This window comes from Heterodontus francisci, chromosome 5, assembly GCF_036365525.1.
Source record: "Heterodontus francisci isolate sHetFra1 chromosome 5, sHetFra1.hap1, whole genome shotgun sequence".
In the NCBI taxonomy this organism is placed as follows: domain Eukaryota; kingdom Metazoa; phylum Chordata; class Chondrichthyes; order Heterodontiformes; family Heterodontidae; genus Heterodontus; species Heterodontus francisci.
This window is the reverse complement of record NC_090375.1, coordinates 18,827,459-18,841,891: the sequence shown is the minus strand read 5'-3', so window position 1 is coordinate 18,841,891 and position 14,433 is coordinate 18,827,459. Positions and strand designations below refer to the sequence as shown.

General features: G+C 44.7%; 1 protein-coding gene across 9 annotated transcripts in view; it reads right to left on the bottom strand.

Moving 5' to 3' along the window:
- Positions 1–14,433, bottom strand: part of LOC137369760 (intermembrane lipid transfer protein VPS13B-like) — a 1,379,747-nt gene that overhangs the window by 159,879 nt on the left and 1,205,435 nt on the right. For all 9 annotated transcript variants that reach the window (XM_068031169.1, XM_068031166.1, XM_068031168.1 and 6 more), the window contains one exon: positions 5,994–6,178. In XM_068031169.1, coding sequence (XP_067887270.1) covers positions 5,994–6,178 — 185 coding nt within the window. The remainder of the gene's footprint in view (positions 1–5,993; positions 6,179–14,433) is intronic.

Genomic DNA, 14,433 nt, shown 5'->3' with positions numbered 1-14,433 from the left:
CAGTCTGGTCTGGTGTCTGAATATGATGGACCCTTGGGGATAGCGGAAAAGTTGAGCAGTAATACATTTGCTTGACGAAGGCAGGATAACCTAGCCGATGATGTGAACATGCCAATCAACAAGGATTGAAAAATGCGGACTTTGAGTGTCATTGACTGAAAAGAAACCTGAACAGCTAGTTCTTTTTTCCCCTCAGAAATGGTTTCCATTCCTAAAACAGAAGCCAAAATGAAGAATAGGCAAGAAAAATTTATATTAAAGGTTAGTTTATAGAAAGCATCACTTAAATCACAGATGTGTTTGAGGGGAAGCTAGACAAGTACATAAGGGACAAAGGATTACAACAGTATGTTGATAAGGTGAGATGAAGCAAGGTGGGAGGACGTTCGTGTGGAGTATAAACATGGCGTTTAACAATTGTGCGGAATGGCCTGTTCCTGTGCTGTAAATTCTATTGCCAGGATTTTTAGAAAGCTCCCGCGCAGGCTCTGTGGCAGGAAGGGAGGGACCAGAAGATTATTCCGGCAGTGGTCCACCGCGGAACCCAACGCCCGGAGGGCCGGGCCCCATGTTCCCGGCGGCATCGAGGCTCCGTGGCGGCCTCGCTGCCGCTGGCCGACAGGACCCAGATTAAAATATTCAAATTAGCAGAATGCATACATTTAATTAAAATGGACTCCAATCTTACTGTTGGGCTGCGATCATCTGAGCAGCAGCCGGCACTCACGTGCCATCACTTTCCCATCTGGGGAAAGCAGGTGCCACAATGGTGTGGAAGGTGGGAACTTAAGATTTTTAGTGTGGGGGGGGAGGGGTGGGGAATGGGGTCAAATTTACATCATCTAGTGTAGGAGATGGTGGGAAGGGGTGACCTGTGCACTTTGTTCAGTTTGCGGGAGGGGCGGGAAGGTCGAGTGTGGAAGGTGAGTGCTTTGGGGGGGGGGGGTGGGGAAAGAGGGCAAAGAATTAATTTTGTTAGTAGGGAGGGTGGGAAAGGGGGGGCAGACGTTTTAAATCAGTACAGTGGTGGGGGGGGGGGGGGGACTTAAAAAATTTAAATTAACTGGCAGAGCTTTAAAAATGGCACCAGTGCCTGCGCACAGTCAGCTAGAGTCATTGCTGGCGTCGGAGTACCTTCCCCCTCCACGTGATTGGGGTGGGGGGCGGGGGGGCGGTGAGGGGAGAGGGGGGCCCGACCGGCATATTATTGTGGGCTGCCGTGAGGAAGGTTGCAGCAGCATGGTGACGTGCAGCCCATGCATACAGGCAGCCATTTTATTTGCCCACCGTGCCCTATGTAAATTAGGTTAAATTAGAAAGATAAAAAATGACAAAACGATGCGAAGGCAAGCAAAAATAGAGGAGGGTCATTTTAACTTTTGATGAAATAAAACATCAGATATTTGATTAGCTGCCCACTACACACCCGGCACATTACACACCCCACACCCAACACACCCCGTCTGTTATATACCCCGCTCAATATATACCCTGCCCGTCATACACACCGCTCCTTATATACCCTGCCTGGTACTCGCCCCCTCCGTTATACACGCCGCCTGCTATACACCTGCCTGGTATAACCCCGGTACAGCCCCGTCCATTAGACACCTCCTCTGCTATACACCCCACCCTTTACACACCTTCTCTGTTATACACTCACCCGTTATACACCCCACCTGCTACACGCCCTGCCTGTTACACCCCCCTACTATAGGATTGTCTGTTATACACCTGCCGGTTACACACAGAGCCTACTATAGCCCCACCAATTATACACCCACCAGTTACATACAGTGCCCACTATATATCACCTCCATTTTACGCCCGCCTGCTACACAACTCGCCCGCCACACCCCATCCATTTGGCACCCCCTCAGTTTTGCATCCTGCCTGATGTTCCTGTCCACTGGGCTTACAATGGGCGGTCAATCCGACATCAACCAATTTTTTGTCATCTCTAAAAGTTAAAATGACTCCCCAAGTGTTTAAGATTTATACAGAACTGTATTTTGAACATATATTTCTGTTATGTGGGCTTAACTTTACAACAATAAAACTAGTTCTAACATTACATAAGATTTATGACTCCAATATTAGCATCTGATTCAACACAGCAGTGTTTGATCTGTAAACACGAAAAACTAGTAAGACCACGGAGACCATTATTTCTCCAGACCTGACAGCTGCTATGAGCTAAGAGATTGATTTAAACGTTGCACAGGCTACGTGCAACAAAATAAAGCTCTCTCCCGTTTCATTAGAGAAAGCTTGTATTTCGACAATGCTGCTCATTTTTCAAAAATACTATATTCAGGTACCATCTCAAAAGATACGGTCATATTATGCTGCACCAAAGTAAAAATATAGCTTCTTTCATGACCTCAGGATGTCACAAAGCCAGTGAAGTAGTTTCTTTGAAGTGTAGTCACTGTTGTAATGTAGGAAACGTGGCAGCCAATTTGCACACAGCAAACTCCCACAAACAGCCATGACCAGATAATCTATTTTTATGGTGCTGATTAAAGGATAAATATTCACCAGGCCGCTGGGGAGAACTAACTGAAAAAGGGCTGAGAATCTTTTATGTTAGCTTCAGTTTAACACCTGAAAGACAGCACCTCCAACAGTACAGATCTCCCTCAGTACTGCACTGGAGAGTCAGCTGAGGTTTTGTGCTCAAGTCTCTGGAGTGGGGCTTGAACCTACAACCTTGTGGCTCAAAGATGAAAGTGCTACCAATTAAACCATAGCCGACACTTAAAACCAATCCTGAAAACAGCTAAATCCCTTTGAAATGATGGCTCAGGTGACTCAACTGTAAGTACGTCCAAGATGAGCTTCCAAATACACATCCACGGTTTCACTAAGACTTACTTACACCTCCATAACATCACCTGACTCCATCCCTGCCTCAGCTCATCTGCTGTGAAATCTTCATCCATGCCTCTGTTACCATGAAATTTGTCTGTTCCAATGCTCTCTCTCCTCCCATCTTCCAACCTCCATAAACTTGAGCTTATTCAAAACTCATATCCTAACTCAAACCATATTCCATCATATGTCACCACTGTCGTCACTGACCTATACTGGCTCTGGATTCAGCAAAGCCTTGATTTTAAAATTCTCATCCTTGTTTTCAAATCCCTGCATTATTCTACTCCAGATAGCCAATTGGTAAAGGATAGAACTGGAGCCTAATTGTTACACACTTACAAACTTTTATTTACAGAGATACACATTACAAGCATGAACCTCCTAACCCAATGACCACAGTTTCAGTCTGTTCCTATATATATATATGTATATATGAGCCCAAGTGAATCCCCAGTTAATGCCCATCACCTAAGCACTCAACTACCAGACAATTAACACGCATGGCCTCACCTCTCCCTATCTTTGTAACTTCCTCCAGCCCTACAACTATTCAAGATCACTGTGGTTCTCCAAACCTGATTTTAATCACTCCTCTATTGGCAGTCATGCCTTCAGCTGCCTGGGCCCTAAACTCTGGAATTGCCTCCCTAAACCACTCTGCCTCTACCTCTCTTCCTCCTTTAAGATGCTCCTCAAAGTCTACCTCTTTGATTAAACTTTTGACTACCTGTCCTAATATCTCCTTATGTGATTGGTGTCAAATTTTGTTCGATAACACTCTTGTGAAGTGCCTAGGGACATTTTACTACATTAAAGGGGCTTATATAAATGCAAGTTGCTGTTGCTATCAACGTAAAACAATTACCCATAGAGATGTCTTGACCCATTTCTTCTCCAACTCTCCCTCAAAACAAGGTGAAATAACTAAGATTTGAAGTTTCCTCATTGCAGCCCCCAACTGAACAATTTGCCCAGCTATGTTTTAAACCCATTTTAACAGTATATGCCTTTGTTTGTACATTCTCATTTCATGGCTACAGAATGATGTTGCTAGCAAGCCCCCAGCAGTTGCATTCACTGTTAGATTCTTCTTCAGATTTCTTCAGCCTTTGTTTTAGGACCATTTAAAAATATTTCTCATACTTTCTTACTATTCAGACAATTTAGGGTCAAAGTCAGAAACATAACTTCATGTCGAAATTGATGGGGAAGCAGTGGGCTGAATTTTACAGCTCCTCCCCCCCCCTCCCAATCCCCGATGTTGGGGGTCGTGGGAGGGGGCCAGAAAATGCCTCCGGCAGAGGCCAGTCACGGGCTTCGACGTCAGGAAGGCCCAGCCCGATATTGCTGGCGGGGGTGAGGCCTCGTGGTGGTCCCCCCACCGCTCAGCGACGGGGGCAAAATGTAAGTATGTAAATAAATTTAAATAAAGGAACTAACTAGCTCCTCGCCTCCACCTTCCGTCCCGCTGCGATATTGGTGTCGGTGGTCGGCACTCCTGCGCCTTCAGATCCCCATCCGGGGAACCGAGGCATAACATTGGTGGGGAGGGGGGAGCAGGTAAGTTTCTCAGTGCTGGGGTGGGGGGGGGGGGGGTGGGGTCAAACTAATCTCATTGGTTAGGGGATGGTTGGAAGGCTTAGAGTTTAAAGTTTATGTACTTGGTGCGGGGGAAGGTCAGATGGCCAGGAGGAGTGTTTTGGTGGGGAGGGCAAGTAATGCATTGCATGGGTATTGGGTGCGTGGAAGAGGGGCAATTTAAATGTTCTTAAAATTGTTTGAAATCTATTTTTTTAAATATTGAAATTAAATGGACGGGCTCGAAGCCCTTTAAAAATGGCATTAGTGCCTGCACAAAGGCTGCTGGCGCCATTGCCGGGGACGGACTACCTGCACCATCCATGTCATTGGGGTGGGTGGTCAGCCCCGGCCATTTAAATGAGCCGCTGTGCTGAATATCTCAGCGGCTCCACGACACGCGGACTGCCATTGTTTACGTTGCGGCGGCATTGTAAAATGTAGCCCAGTGTCATAGAATCATAGAGTACAGAAGGCAGCCATTCATCCCCTCGTGCTTGTGCCGGCTCTTTTAAAGAGCCTTCTAAATTCTCCTTGCACTTTCCCCAATAAGCCATGCAAATATTTCTTTTTCCTTTCAACTTTTAGCACACTTAGGCTGAAATGTTTCATAGAGGTCACAGTAGGGGAGCAAGCAATTATTTTGTTTGTGAGAATAGGTGTGCAACAATTTGGAAAAGTGCTGTGGAAAGCTCTGCACTATCCTTATACAATTGACTGGTTGAGTTATTTTACGAGATGCAAATATCAATTTTTCGGAATGGATAAGAAACCACATGGCTGAGATGCAGGAACTCAGGATTTAAAAAATGTAAATGCAATCCACTCGAGGGAAACAGGAAAATAGTGTTTCACAGGAAAAACCTTGCCCAGAGTTGTAGGATTTGACTTTTGTAAAGAAGACACAGCTGCAACTTTTTCACCTGTGTTGCCCCACAAGTATTGTGGAATAGTGCACTGCATCAAAATTGTCTTCCTGTCCGGAAAGCCAGGCGTGTATAAACACTGCACTGAACTTAACATTTATTTTCCCTTTGGTATTGGGAAATGGTAATTTTAGAGCCCTGGGAAATTTGCACTAAATTTCTGAGGAAACGTGAAAAAAATTTTGTTTTAAAAAAACTAACTTGCAACAGTATTCAGCTTTACAGCAGGCTTTAGACCATCAGCCCCATCAACAACACAAAAAGACTTTCTGTGGGACTGACAAGCACAAATTCTAAATCAAACTGAACTATAGCCTCTCATTTACCTTCTTAACCTGAGGAAAAACTGTAAAATAAATTAAGCAATATATAGTTATATAGATTCTTTTGTGCAAATGCCAAGCAAACTAATGGACTATAAGAAAAATTGTATGTTAATTTTTAAGTGTCATAAGTATCGTTGGAGTTTGTAAAACGTTTGTAAGTTAGTAAGACTGTATTCTAATATGTGCTTGCGAGTGATAAATTAAAGATTGTGTAGATGCAATCTGCTAAGGAAATTCACTTGTTAGTGAGAAACAAATGGTATGAATTAAAACATGTCCAACAGACCTGAAGGACATCCCCAAGGTCTGCTGTGCTGATGTCTGGATCTTCAGTAGTGTTGAAAGGCACTGGATTAATTCTTACAAGAGTAAGGACACGAGGTTCTGGGTACCTCCACATCATCATTCCTGGACGGTCATCAGTTTCATTGTAAAACACCACTTCAAAAACGCTTGGCACTTTTTGTACATCTGCAGATGTAGAAACATTAAAAAGATTGCTAACATTTTAGAAGCACAAACAATTCACAGCAAAAGCACAAGATATAGCTAAGTGCTCAAAGAGTTGCTATTTAATTATTACATTAGAATTGGTTTATAAATTCTTAGGGCTGGATTTTCTATTCCCGGCGCCGGGAGTGGTGGCGGATGCGGAACATGGCAGCCTCCCCCAATCACGTGGTGGGGGCGGCCTTGGCGACGTTGTTCATGGCGTCAGCTACTGAAGGAGCAGGTGCTGGTGCCATTTTTAAAAGGCTGCCAGCCCTACAAACAATACACCATAACACAGAGTTCACCCCTTCCCTCCCACCATACCCATCAGAGTGAAAAGCTCACCCCTTCTCACCAACCACCCCCCACCCATCAGAGTGCAGAGTTCACCCCTTCCCACTCCTCCTACCCATCAGAATGAAAAGGTGACCCCTTCCCCAGCACACCCAACAGAGGGCAGAGTTCACCCTTTCCCTCCCTCCCACCCATCAGTGTAGAGTTCACCCCTTCCCCACCGCCATACCCATCAGAGTGCACAGTTCATCCCTTTCCTCCCCATAACCATCAAAATGCAGAGTTCATCCCTTCACCCCCCATACCCATCAGAGTGCAGAGTTAATCCCTTCACCCCCCATATCCATCAGAATGCAGAGTTCACCCCTTCACCCCATACCCATCAGAGTGCAGAGTTCACCCATTCACCCCATACCCATCAGAGTGCAGAGTTCACCCCTTCTCCACCTCGGTGGCGCCAGCTTTCATTGGACGGGAAAGTGAAGGCGCGTGGGTGCTGCTCATCGCGATGAGGATCGGGAACTGAAGGTAAAATAGCTGTGGTTTATATTTTAATTCATGCAAATATGTTATTTAAATATGCTTATTTGGGTCCCATCGCAGAGCGGCGGAGGGGCCGCCATGGAGCTTCCCCGCTGCCGCTAAGATCGGGCCCAGCAATCCTGGCATTGGGTTCTGTGGCAGCCATTGACGCTCTGATTTTCTGGCCCCCACATCCACGGAACCCAACTTTGGGCTGGGAATAAAATCCAGTCTTTAGTTTTAACTCTCAATGCGTTTTCTTTCAGAGACGTTTGCAGTCTTGCTTGCAAACACATTCACTTAACTTGATCTTCCCAGATTTCTGGAACAATTTCGGACTGCCACAATCAAAAAAGCCTTGCATTTCTGTAAGGTCTTTTACAAGCTCAACATCCCATAAGAACATAGGAAATAGGAGGAGTAGGCCATTCAGCCCCTTGAGCCTGCTCTGCCATTCAACTAGATACTGGCTGATCTTCTACCTCAGTGTCATTTTTCCACCCTCTGCGCATGTCCTTTGATATCTTTAACATCTAGAAACCTATCGACCTCTGTCTTGACTATACGCAATGAGTGAGCCACCACAACTCTCTGGGGTAGAGAATTCCAAGATTTACCACCCTCTGAGTGAAGAACTTCCTCCTCATCTCAGTCCTAAATGGCCTACCTCTTCTTCTGAAGTACTTTACAGCCAATGAAGTACTTTTGAAGTGTAGTCACTGTTGTAATGTTGGATTGCAATTTCCCACAAACAGCAATGTGATAATGAATAGATTTACTGATGGTGATTGAGGGATAAATATTGGCCAGGGCACCAGGGGTAAGTCCCCTGCTCTTTTTTGAAATTGTGCCGAGGGATCTTTTACACCCACCTGAGAAGGCAGACGGGGTCTTGGTTTAGTATCTCATCTGAAAGACGGCACCTCCAATAGTGCAGTACTCCCTCAGTACTGCCCTGCAGTGTCAGTCTAGATTTTCTTTTACTCAAGTCTCTGGAGTAATACCGTTAAAGGTCATTTGTGATTTGTGTCACCCATCTTTGTTCAAAGGCAAATTCATGATTTATGCACTGCAATCCTCACTGAATATAATCAAAATTTTGGCAAGTATGGATTATTTTGACCCTAAAATTTCCTCCCCTCATCGGCAGATGGCCATGACTGATTCTTAACTGCTTTAGCTCAGGAGGTACAGCTACATGAGTATTAGCTGCACTCCACTAGTTCACCCATGTAGCTAGTCTTTATGTAGGAAGGACATATTGACCTTAGAGGGAGTGCAACAGGTTTACTAGAATGATACCTGGACTCCAAGGGTTAAATTACAAGGAAAGATTACATAAACTAGGGCTCTACACCCTGGAATTTAGGTTAAGGGGTGATTTGATCAAAGGTTTCAAGATATTAAGGGGAACAGATAGGGTAGATAGAGATAAACTATTTCTGCTGCTTGGGGAGTCTAGGATTAGCAGGCACAGTCTAAAAATTAAAGCCAGACCTTGCAGGAGTACAATTAGGAAACACTTCTAACACACAAAGAATGGTAGGAGTTTGGCACTCTCTACTGCAAATGGCAATTGATGCTAGATTGATTGTAAATTTTAAAATTGAGGTTGACATTTATTAACAAAAGATATTAAAGGATTTGGGGCAAAGATATATGGAGTTAGGTTGCAGATCGGCCATGATCTTACTGAATCGCGGAACAGGCTCGAGGAGCTAAGTAGCCCACTCTTACACCTATTTATCGCTACCGCAAAGGCTTTCTTTTCCCTTCTCTTCTGTTAACACCTTTTATTTCAGCTAAACCCTCTGCTTATATTCCAACAGTTCAATTAATCCTCTTTCCCACCCCAATCTAAAATCTAGACTTTCTCTACCGCCTTAGTCAAATTAGTCTGAATTCTCTCCCACTGCTCTATTTACCCTCCCCCTCCCCATAAGGATGTCGGTATATGTTCCATTCAGGTGAACTCCATCCCTTCAGTTTAGCCTTCCTGTGTTCCAGAACACCCTCTGATGCCCGGGAAATGTGAAACATTGCCTCCCCCCTCAGCCCTGTAGCCATATGTTGACTTTCCTAATCTTCCTCTCAACCCAAGTTGCACGTGGCCTAGGAAGCAGTCCAGGGAATACTAACCTTGCAATCTTGCTTTACTATCGAGTATCAAAAGGTGCCAAACCTTGGTTCAGTAATAGCACTTTCACCCCTGATCTCCAAAGGTCATGGGTTCAAGCTCCACTCCAAGGACTTGAGCACATAACCAGGCTTCAGTCCAGTACTGAAGGAGTATTGGACTGTTGGATGCCGTCTTTCAGACGGGATGTTAAATTATGGCCCTTCTTTCCTCTCATGCATGTAAAAAACTCTATAATATTAGTCAAAGAGGAGCAAAGCAATTCTTTTGTGTTTATGCTTCAACAATCATTATTAAGAAAGGGTCACTTAATCTCATTGCTGTTTGTGGGATCTCACTGTGTGCAAATTGGCTGCCACATTTCCCTACATTACACCAGTGACTACACTTCAAAACTACTTAATTGCCTGTGAAATGTTTTGGAATGTCCTGAAATCGCTAAAGCTGCTAACAAGGTCTTTCTTTCCTTACATAATGAGTACTGGCAAGCTATTGGCGAGCCTATAATTGTCCTCATACAACAGCCACACAAGTACATTCTACAGGAGGAATAGACAGAGATTATTCGTAGGACCCTTGACTGATTCATAGCCTGTTTAACTCAGACACACAGAGGCCAGCTGCAGCTCTTTGGCTCAGCCCAACTAATTCTGCAACGATCAGGATCAAATGTTGGACCTTCCTGGCTTGTACAGCTCAGTTTCATACGAGGCAACACATTTACCAACTGAGTCATTTGGATTGAAATGCATTACATTTCCTTAACCCAATGCTTTCTGACATTGCTGATGGCTCCCTTTCTCTGGATTTTTCTGCCTTTCATTGCAAAACTTCATCCTTGAGAGATGTGTAGACTTCCAGGTGATTTGATAGAAGCTTATAAAATTGCTACAGGTCACGAACAGGTTGCTATTTATAGATTATTTCAATTGGATAGATTGGGGAAGACGAGGGGTCATGTGTATAAGTTACACAAGGGGAGGACTAGGTTTGGTCTTAAGCAGTTCTTCTTTACCCAGAGGATAGCACACAGGCTGCTGGCTTGTGTGATGAGGGCTGAATCTCTAGATATCTTCAAAAGAGAGCAGGACTAGTGCCTGGTTGATGTGGATATTGTGTTTTATGAAAGGTAGCTGAAATACCAGGTAATGTAAGAATTGTCACTGTGGCCTTCTGGACTAGTTTTGATTGCCAGAAGGAGTTGAAGAGGAATTCTCTAGATTTCCCCCACTTATTGCCCTTGTGTTTTTAATCTGTTTTTCCCTCTTTCAGGAGATGTCATGGTTGGTGGTAGGTAAGCTGTAGAAAATCGCGCTCTTCAGACATCACAACTGCGTGAGACAGACTTGAAGGACCAGGTCATTTTTTGCACATTGGTAAAAGTCCCACCTTAGCCCATCAGTGTTCTCCAACTACCATGCTGTCTTAACACCCTTTCCTTTATAATGTGCTGAGAATATGTTGTCACTGTCCAACTTCACTGTCCCCTTCTCACAACTGCTCTTCAAACAACACAATCTGCTAATTTAACCAGATTGCTTCTGTAATGCATTATTTCTCCTCGAGTAATTCGACCACTCTGTAATATGTGACTCAGCTGACCTTGTTTTCTTTCTCCACTGCCTTTTCCTCCCTTGTCCAACACTCATGGTTCTGCTCTTTATTGTCCCTGTGCAGCCTTCAGTGGCATTATATGTAAGCATTGGACAAGTTCCATATGTATGCATTTGCAACCATCTTCAGCCAGAAGTGCTGAAGCATCTCGGCCTCCTCCTGAAGATCCCAACATCACAGATGCCAGACTTCAGCCAATTTGATTGACTTCACGTGATATCAAGAAATCGCTGAAGGCACTGGATACTGCAAAGACTATGGGCCTTGACAATATTCCAGCAATAATACTGAAGACTTGTGCTCCAGAATCCCTAGCCAAGCTGTTCCAGTACAGCTACAACACTGGCATCTACACGACAATGTGGAAAACTGCTTGGGTATGTCCTGTACACAAAAAGCAACAAATCCAACCCAGCCAATTAGCACCACATCAGTCTACTCTCGATCATCAGCAAAATGATGGAAGGTGTCGTCAACAGTGCAATCAAGCGGCATTTACTCAGCAATGATCTACTCACTGAAGCTCAGTTTGGGTTCCGTCAGGGCCACTCAGCTCCTGACTTCATTACAGCCTTGGTCCAAATATGGACAAAAAAGCTGAACTCAAGAGGCGAGATGAGAGTGACTGCCCTTGACACCAAGGCAACATTTGACCAAGTGTGGCATCAAGCAGCCCTAGCAAAACTGGAGTCAATGGGAAACAGGGGGAAAACTCTCCACTGGTTGGAGTCATACCAAACGCAAAGGAAGATGGCTGTGGGTTGTTGGAGGTCAGTCCCAGGACATGACTGCAAGAGTTTCTCAGGGTAGTATCCTAGGCCCAACCATCTTCAGCTTCATCAATGACCTTCCTTCAATCATAAGGTCAGAAGTGGGGAGGTTCGCTGATGATTGCACAATGTTCAGCACCAGTCACGACTCCTCAGATACTGAAGCAGTTCATGTAGAAATGCAGTAAGATCTGGACAATATCCAGACTTGGGTTGATAAGTGGCAACTTACATTCGCACCACACAAGTGCCAGGCAATGACTATCTTAAACAAGAGAGAATCCACCATCCTCCCTTGACATTCAATGTCATTACCATCGCTGAATCGCCCACCACCAACATTCTGGAGGTTACCATCGAACAGAAATTAAACTGGATCATCTATATAAGTACGGTTGCTACAAGAGCAGGTCAGAGGCTGGGAGTTCTGAGGTGATTAACTCACCTACTGACTGCCCAAAGCCTGTTCACGATCTACAAGGCACAAGTCAGGAGTGTGATGGAATACTCTCCACTTTCCTCGATGAGTGCAGCTCCAACAACACTCAAGAAGCTCAACACCATCCAGGAAGAAGCAGCCCACTTGATTGGCACCCCTTCCACCACCTTCAACATTCACTCCCTCCAGCACCGACGCACATTGGCAGCAGTGTGTACCATCTACAAGATGCACTGTAGCAACACACCAAGGCTCCTTCGACAGAACCTTCCAAACCCACGACCTCTTCCAACTAGAAGGGCAATGACAGCAGATGCATGGGAACACCACCACCTGAAAGTTCCCCTCCAAGCCACATGCCATCCTGATTTGGAACTATATCACCGTTCCTTCACTGTCGCTGGGTTAAAATCCTGAAACTCACTTCCTAACAGCATTGTGGGTGTACCTACACGACATGGACTGCAGCGGTTCAAGAAGGCAGCTCGGCACCACCTTCTCAAGGACAATTAGGGATGGGCAATAAATGCTGGCCTAGCCAGCGATGCCCACATCACGTGAAAGAACAAAAAAAAAACTCATCCTTTTCCTTCTGCCCTAGCATGGTCACCCCTAGAGTTCTCCAAGGATCCTTCTTGGTTCTGTCTTCTTCCTCACTTACTTCTTGTCCCTCATTGGCATTATCTGTAAGCATAGGGCAGGTTCCATATTTAAGCTAATGATATCTAGGTCTACCTTTTCACTGCTTCCCCTCTGTGCCACCAATCCGACAAAGTTGTGCATGCACCAGAATTTCCTCCAATTGAAAGACCAAAGCCATCATTTTACCTAATGGCAAAAGATCTGTCCCCTACTACTGACTCTATATTCCTTCCTAGCTATTTGCGCAGGCCAAATGTAACCTCACGCTCTATCCAATGTTCCAACATCCTGCCATGCACCAGACTCTGCTTGTCCATCACTGCACCCCACAGTCGTTGACTTACACTGGATCCCTGTCCTCAGAAGCATCAAATTTAAAAGTTTCCTCTGCAGCTACAAATCCCTCCATGGCTTTGTCCACCCTATCTCTGCAACCTTTTCCTGTTCCTCTCTCAGCTTCACACGGATGGCAAAACTAAACACCTTGACCTTTTCTTAAATTCCTCCCCACTTGTTTTTGTCTTGCTACTCACCTTCAAAAGCCTTCAGAATCTGTCCTTCCATCCAGATTTTTGATCACCCCTATCAACCCTCTGTTATAGAATCACATACTGCACAGAAGGAGGCCTTTTGGCCCGTCGAGTCCATGCCAGCTCTCCACAGAGCTATGGACTCAGTCCCATTCTCCAACTTGATCCTCTGCTTAGCAGTGTTCATTTCCTCCTTTCTTGCGACGTGCCTTCAGCTGCTTTCTCCATTAAATATTCCGTTAAATAAACGCAAATTATTGCTTTGTGTGATGATCCCACTAAGTGCAAATTACAAATCGTGAAGTAGACTGTCATTTTGTGAAGGCAAAGAAAAGTTAAAGGACGAACCTTAAATTGGAGAATAGATCACATAATATAATGCAACGTGGATATTTCTCCAGTGAGTATTTTGGGTGCCACACACTGATTCCTTAACTTTTCTATATTCTCAAATTTATATAATCATAATCAATATTTTGTGAGTAAGTCACTACAAACTGATTGTGCAAGCAGCATAGTAACAGGACTCCAAAATTGGTACTATTAATATTCAGGCCTTGAATTTCCTTGGGGCTAGAAGCGTACCTGAGGCAGCTTACAGGTTTCCCACAACTGGCCGGAGTAGGGAATGGGACAAGACAAGGTAAGGGCAAGTGTCCACCCCCCAGGATCGGCCATAGGATTTTCCACCGGGGCAGTCAGAAGTTTCAGATTTCCCTCTGCGGCTGCCACCTCCTAGCATCCTGGCAAATGTACCAGATGCCAATAAGATGCCGGCATCCAACTCAGCCAAGTGGCACAAGTAGGACCCTGACTCTGGCCTGGAACATTCCAGAATATAGAAGCCTACCACACTGATAATCAGATTCGTGCTAAAGGGGGTACGATTTGAAAACTTGCAAAGTGGACACCCAAGATAAGCCAGTGTTGTCAATTCATCTAATTTATGTATATAATCTGACCCTGTAAACTCCACACTCCCTTCTCTCCAACGGGGTACAGTCGTCACTCTGATATAGTTACGGTGCCAGAACAGAATAGTGGATATTCAGGACTGAGGTATTTATCCTGGTTTCATTTATTTAATATTATTTCCAGATAAGTTTGTAAAAGGCTTCCTGATGCTGCCCTATTAATCTTTCATTTGCTTAAACAATTAAATAGACTACAGTTCTCTGCATCAGCCAAAGGGATCAATTTGGAGTTTGCCCACTTCCTATCACAGTTGACAGTCCCTTTCTGATTGCTTTCAAATGGATTTTAAGCAGTCTATCTTTTCCCTAAGT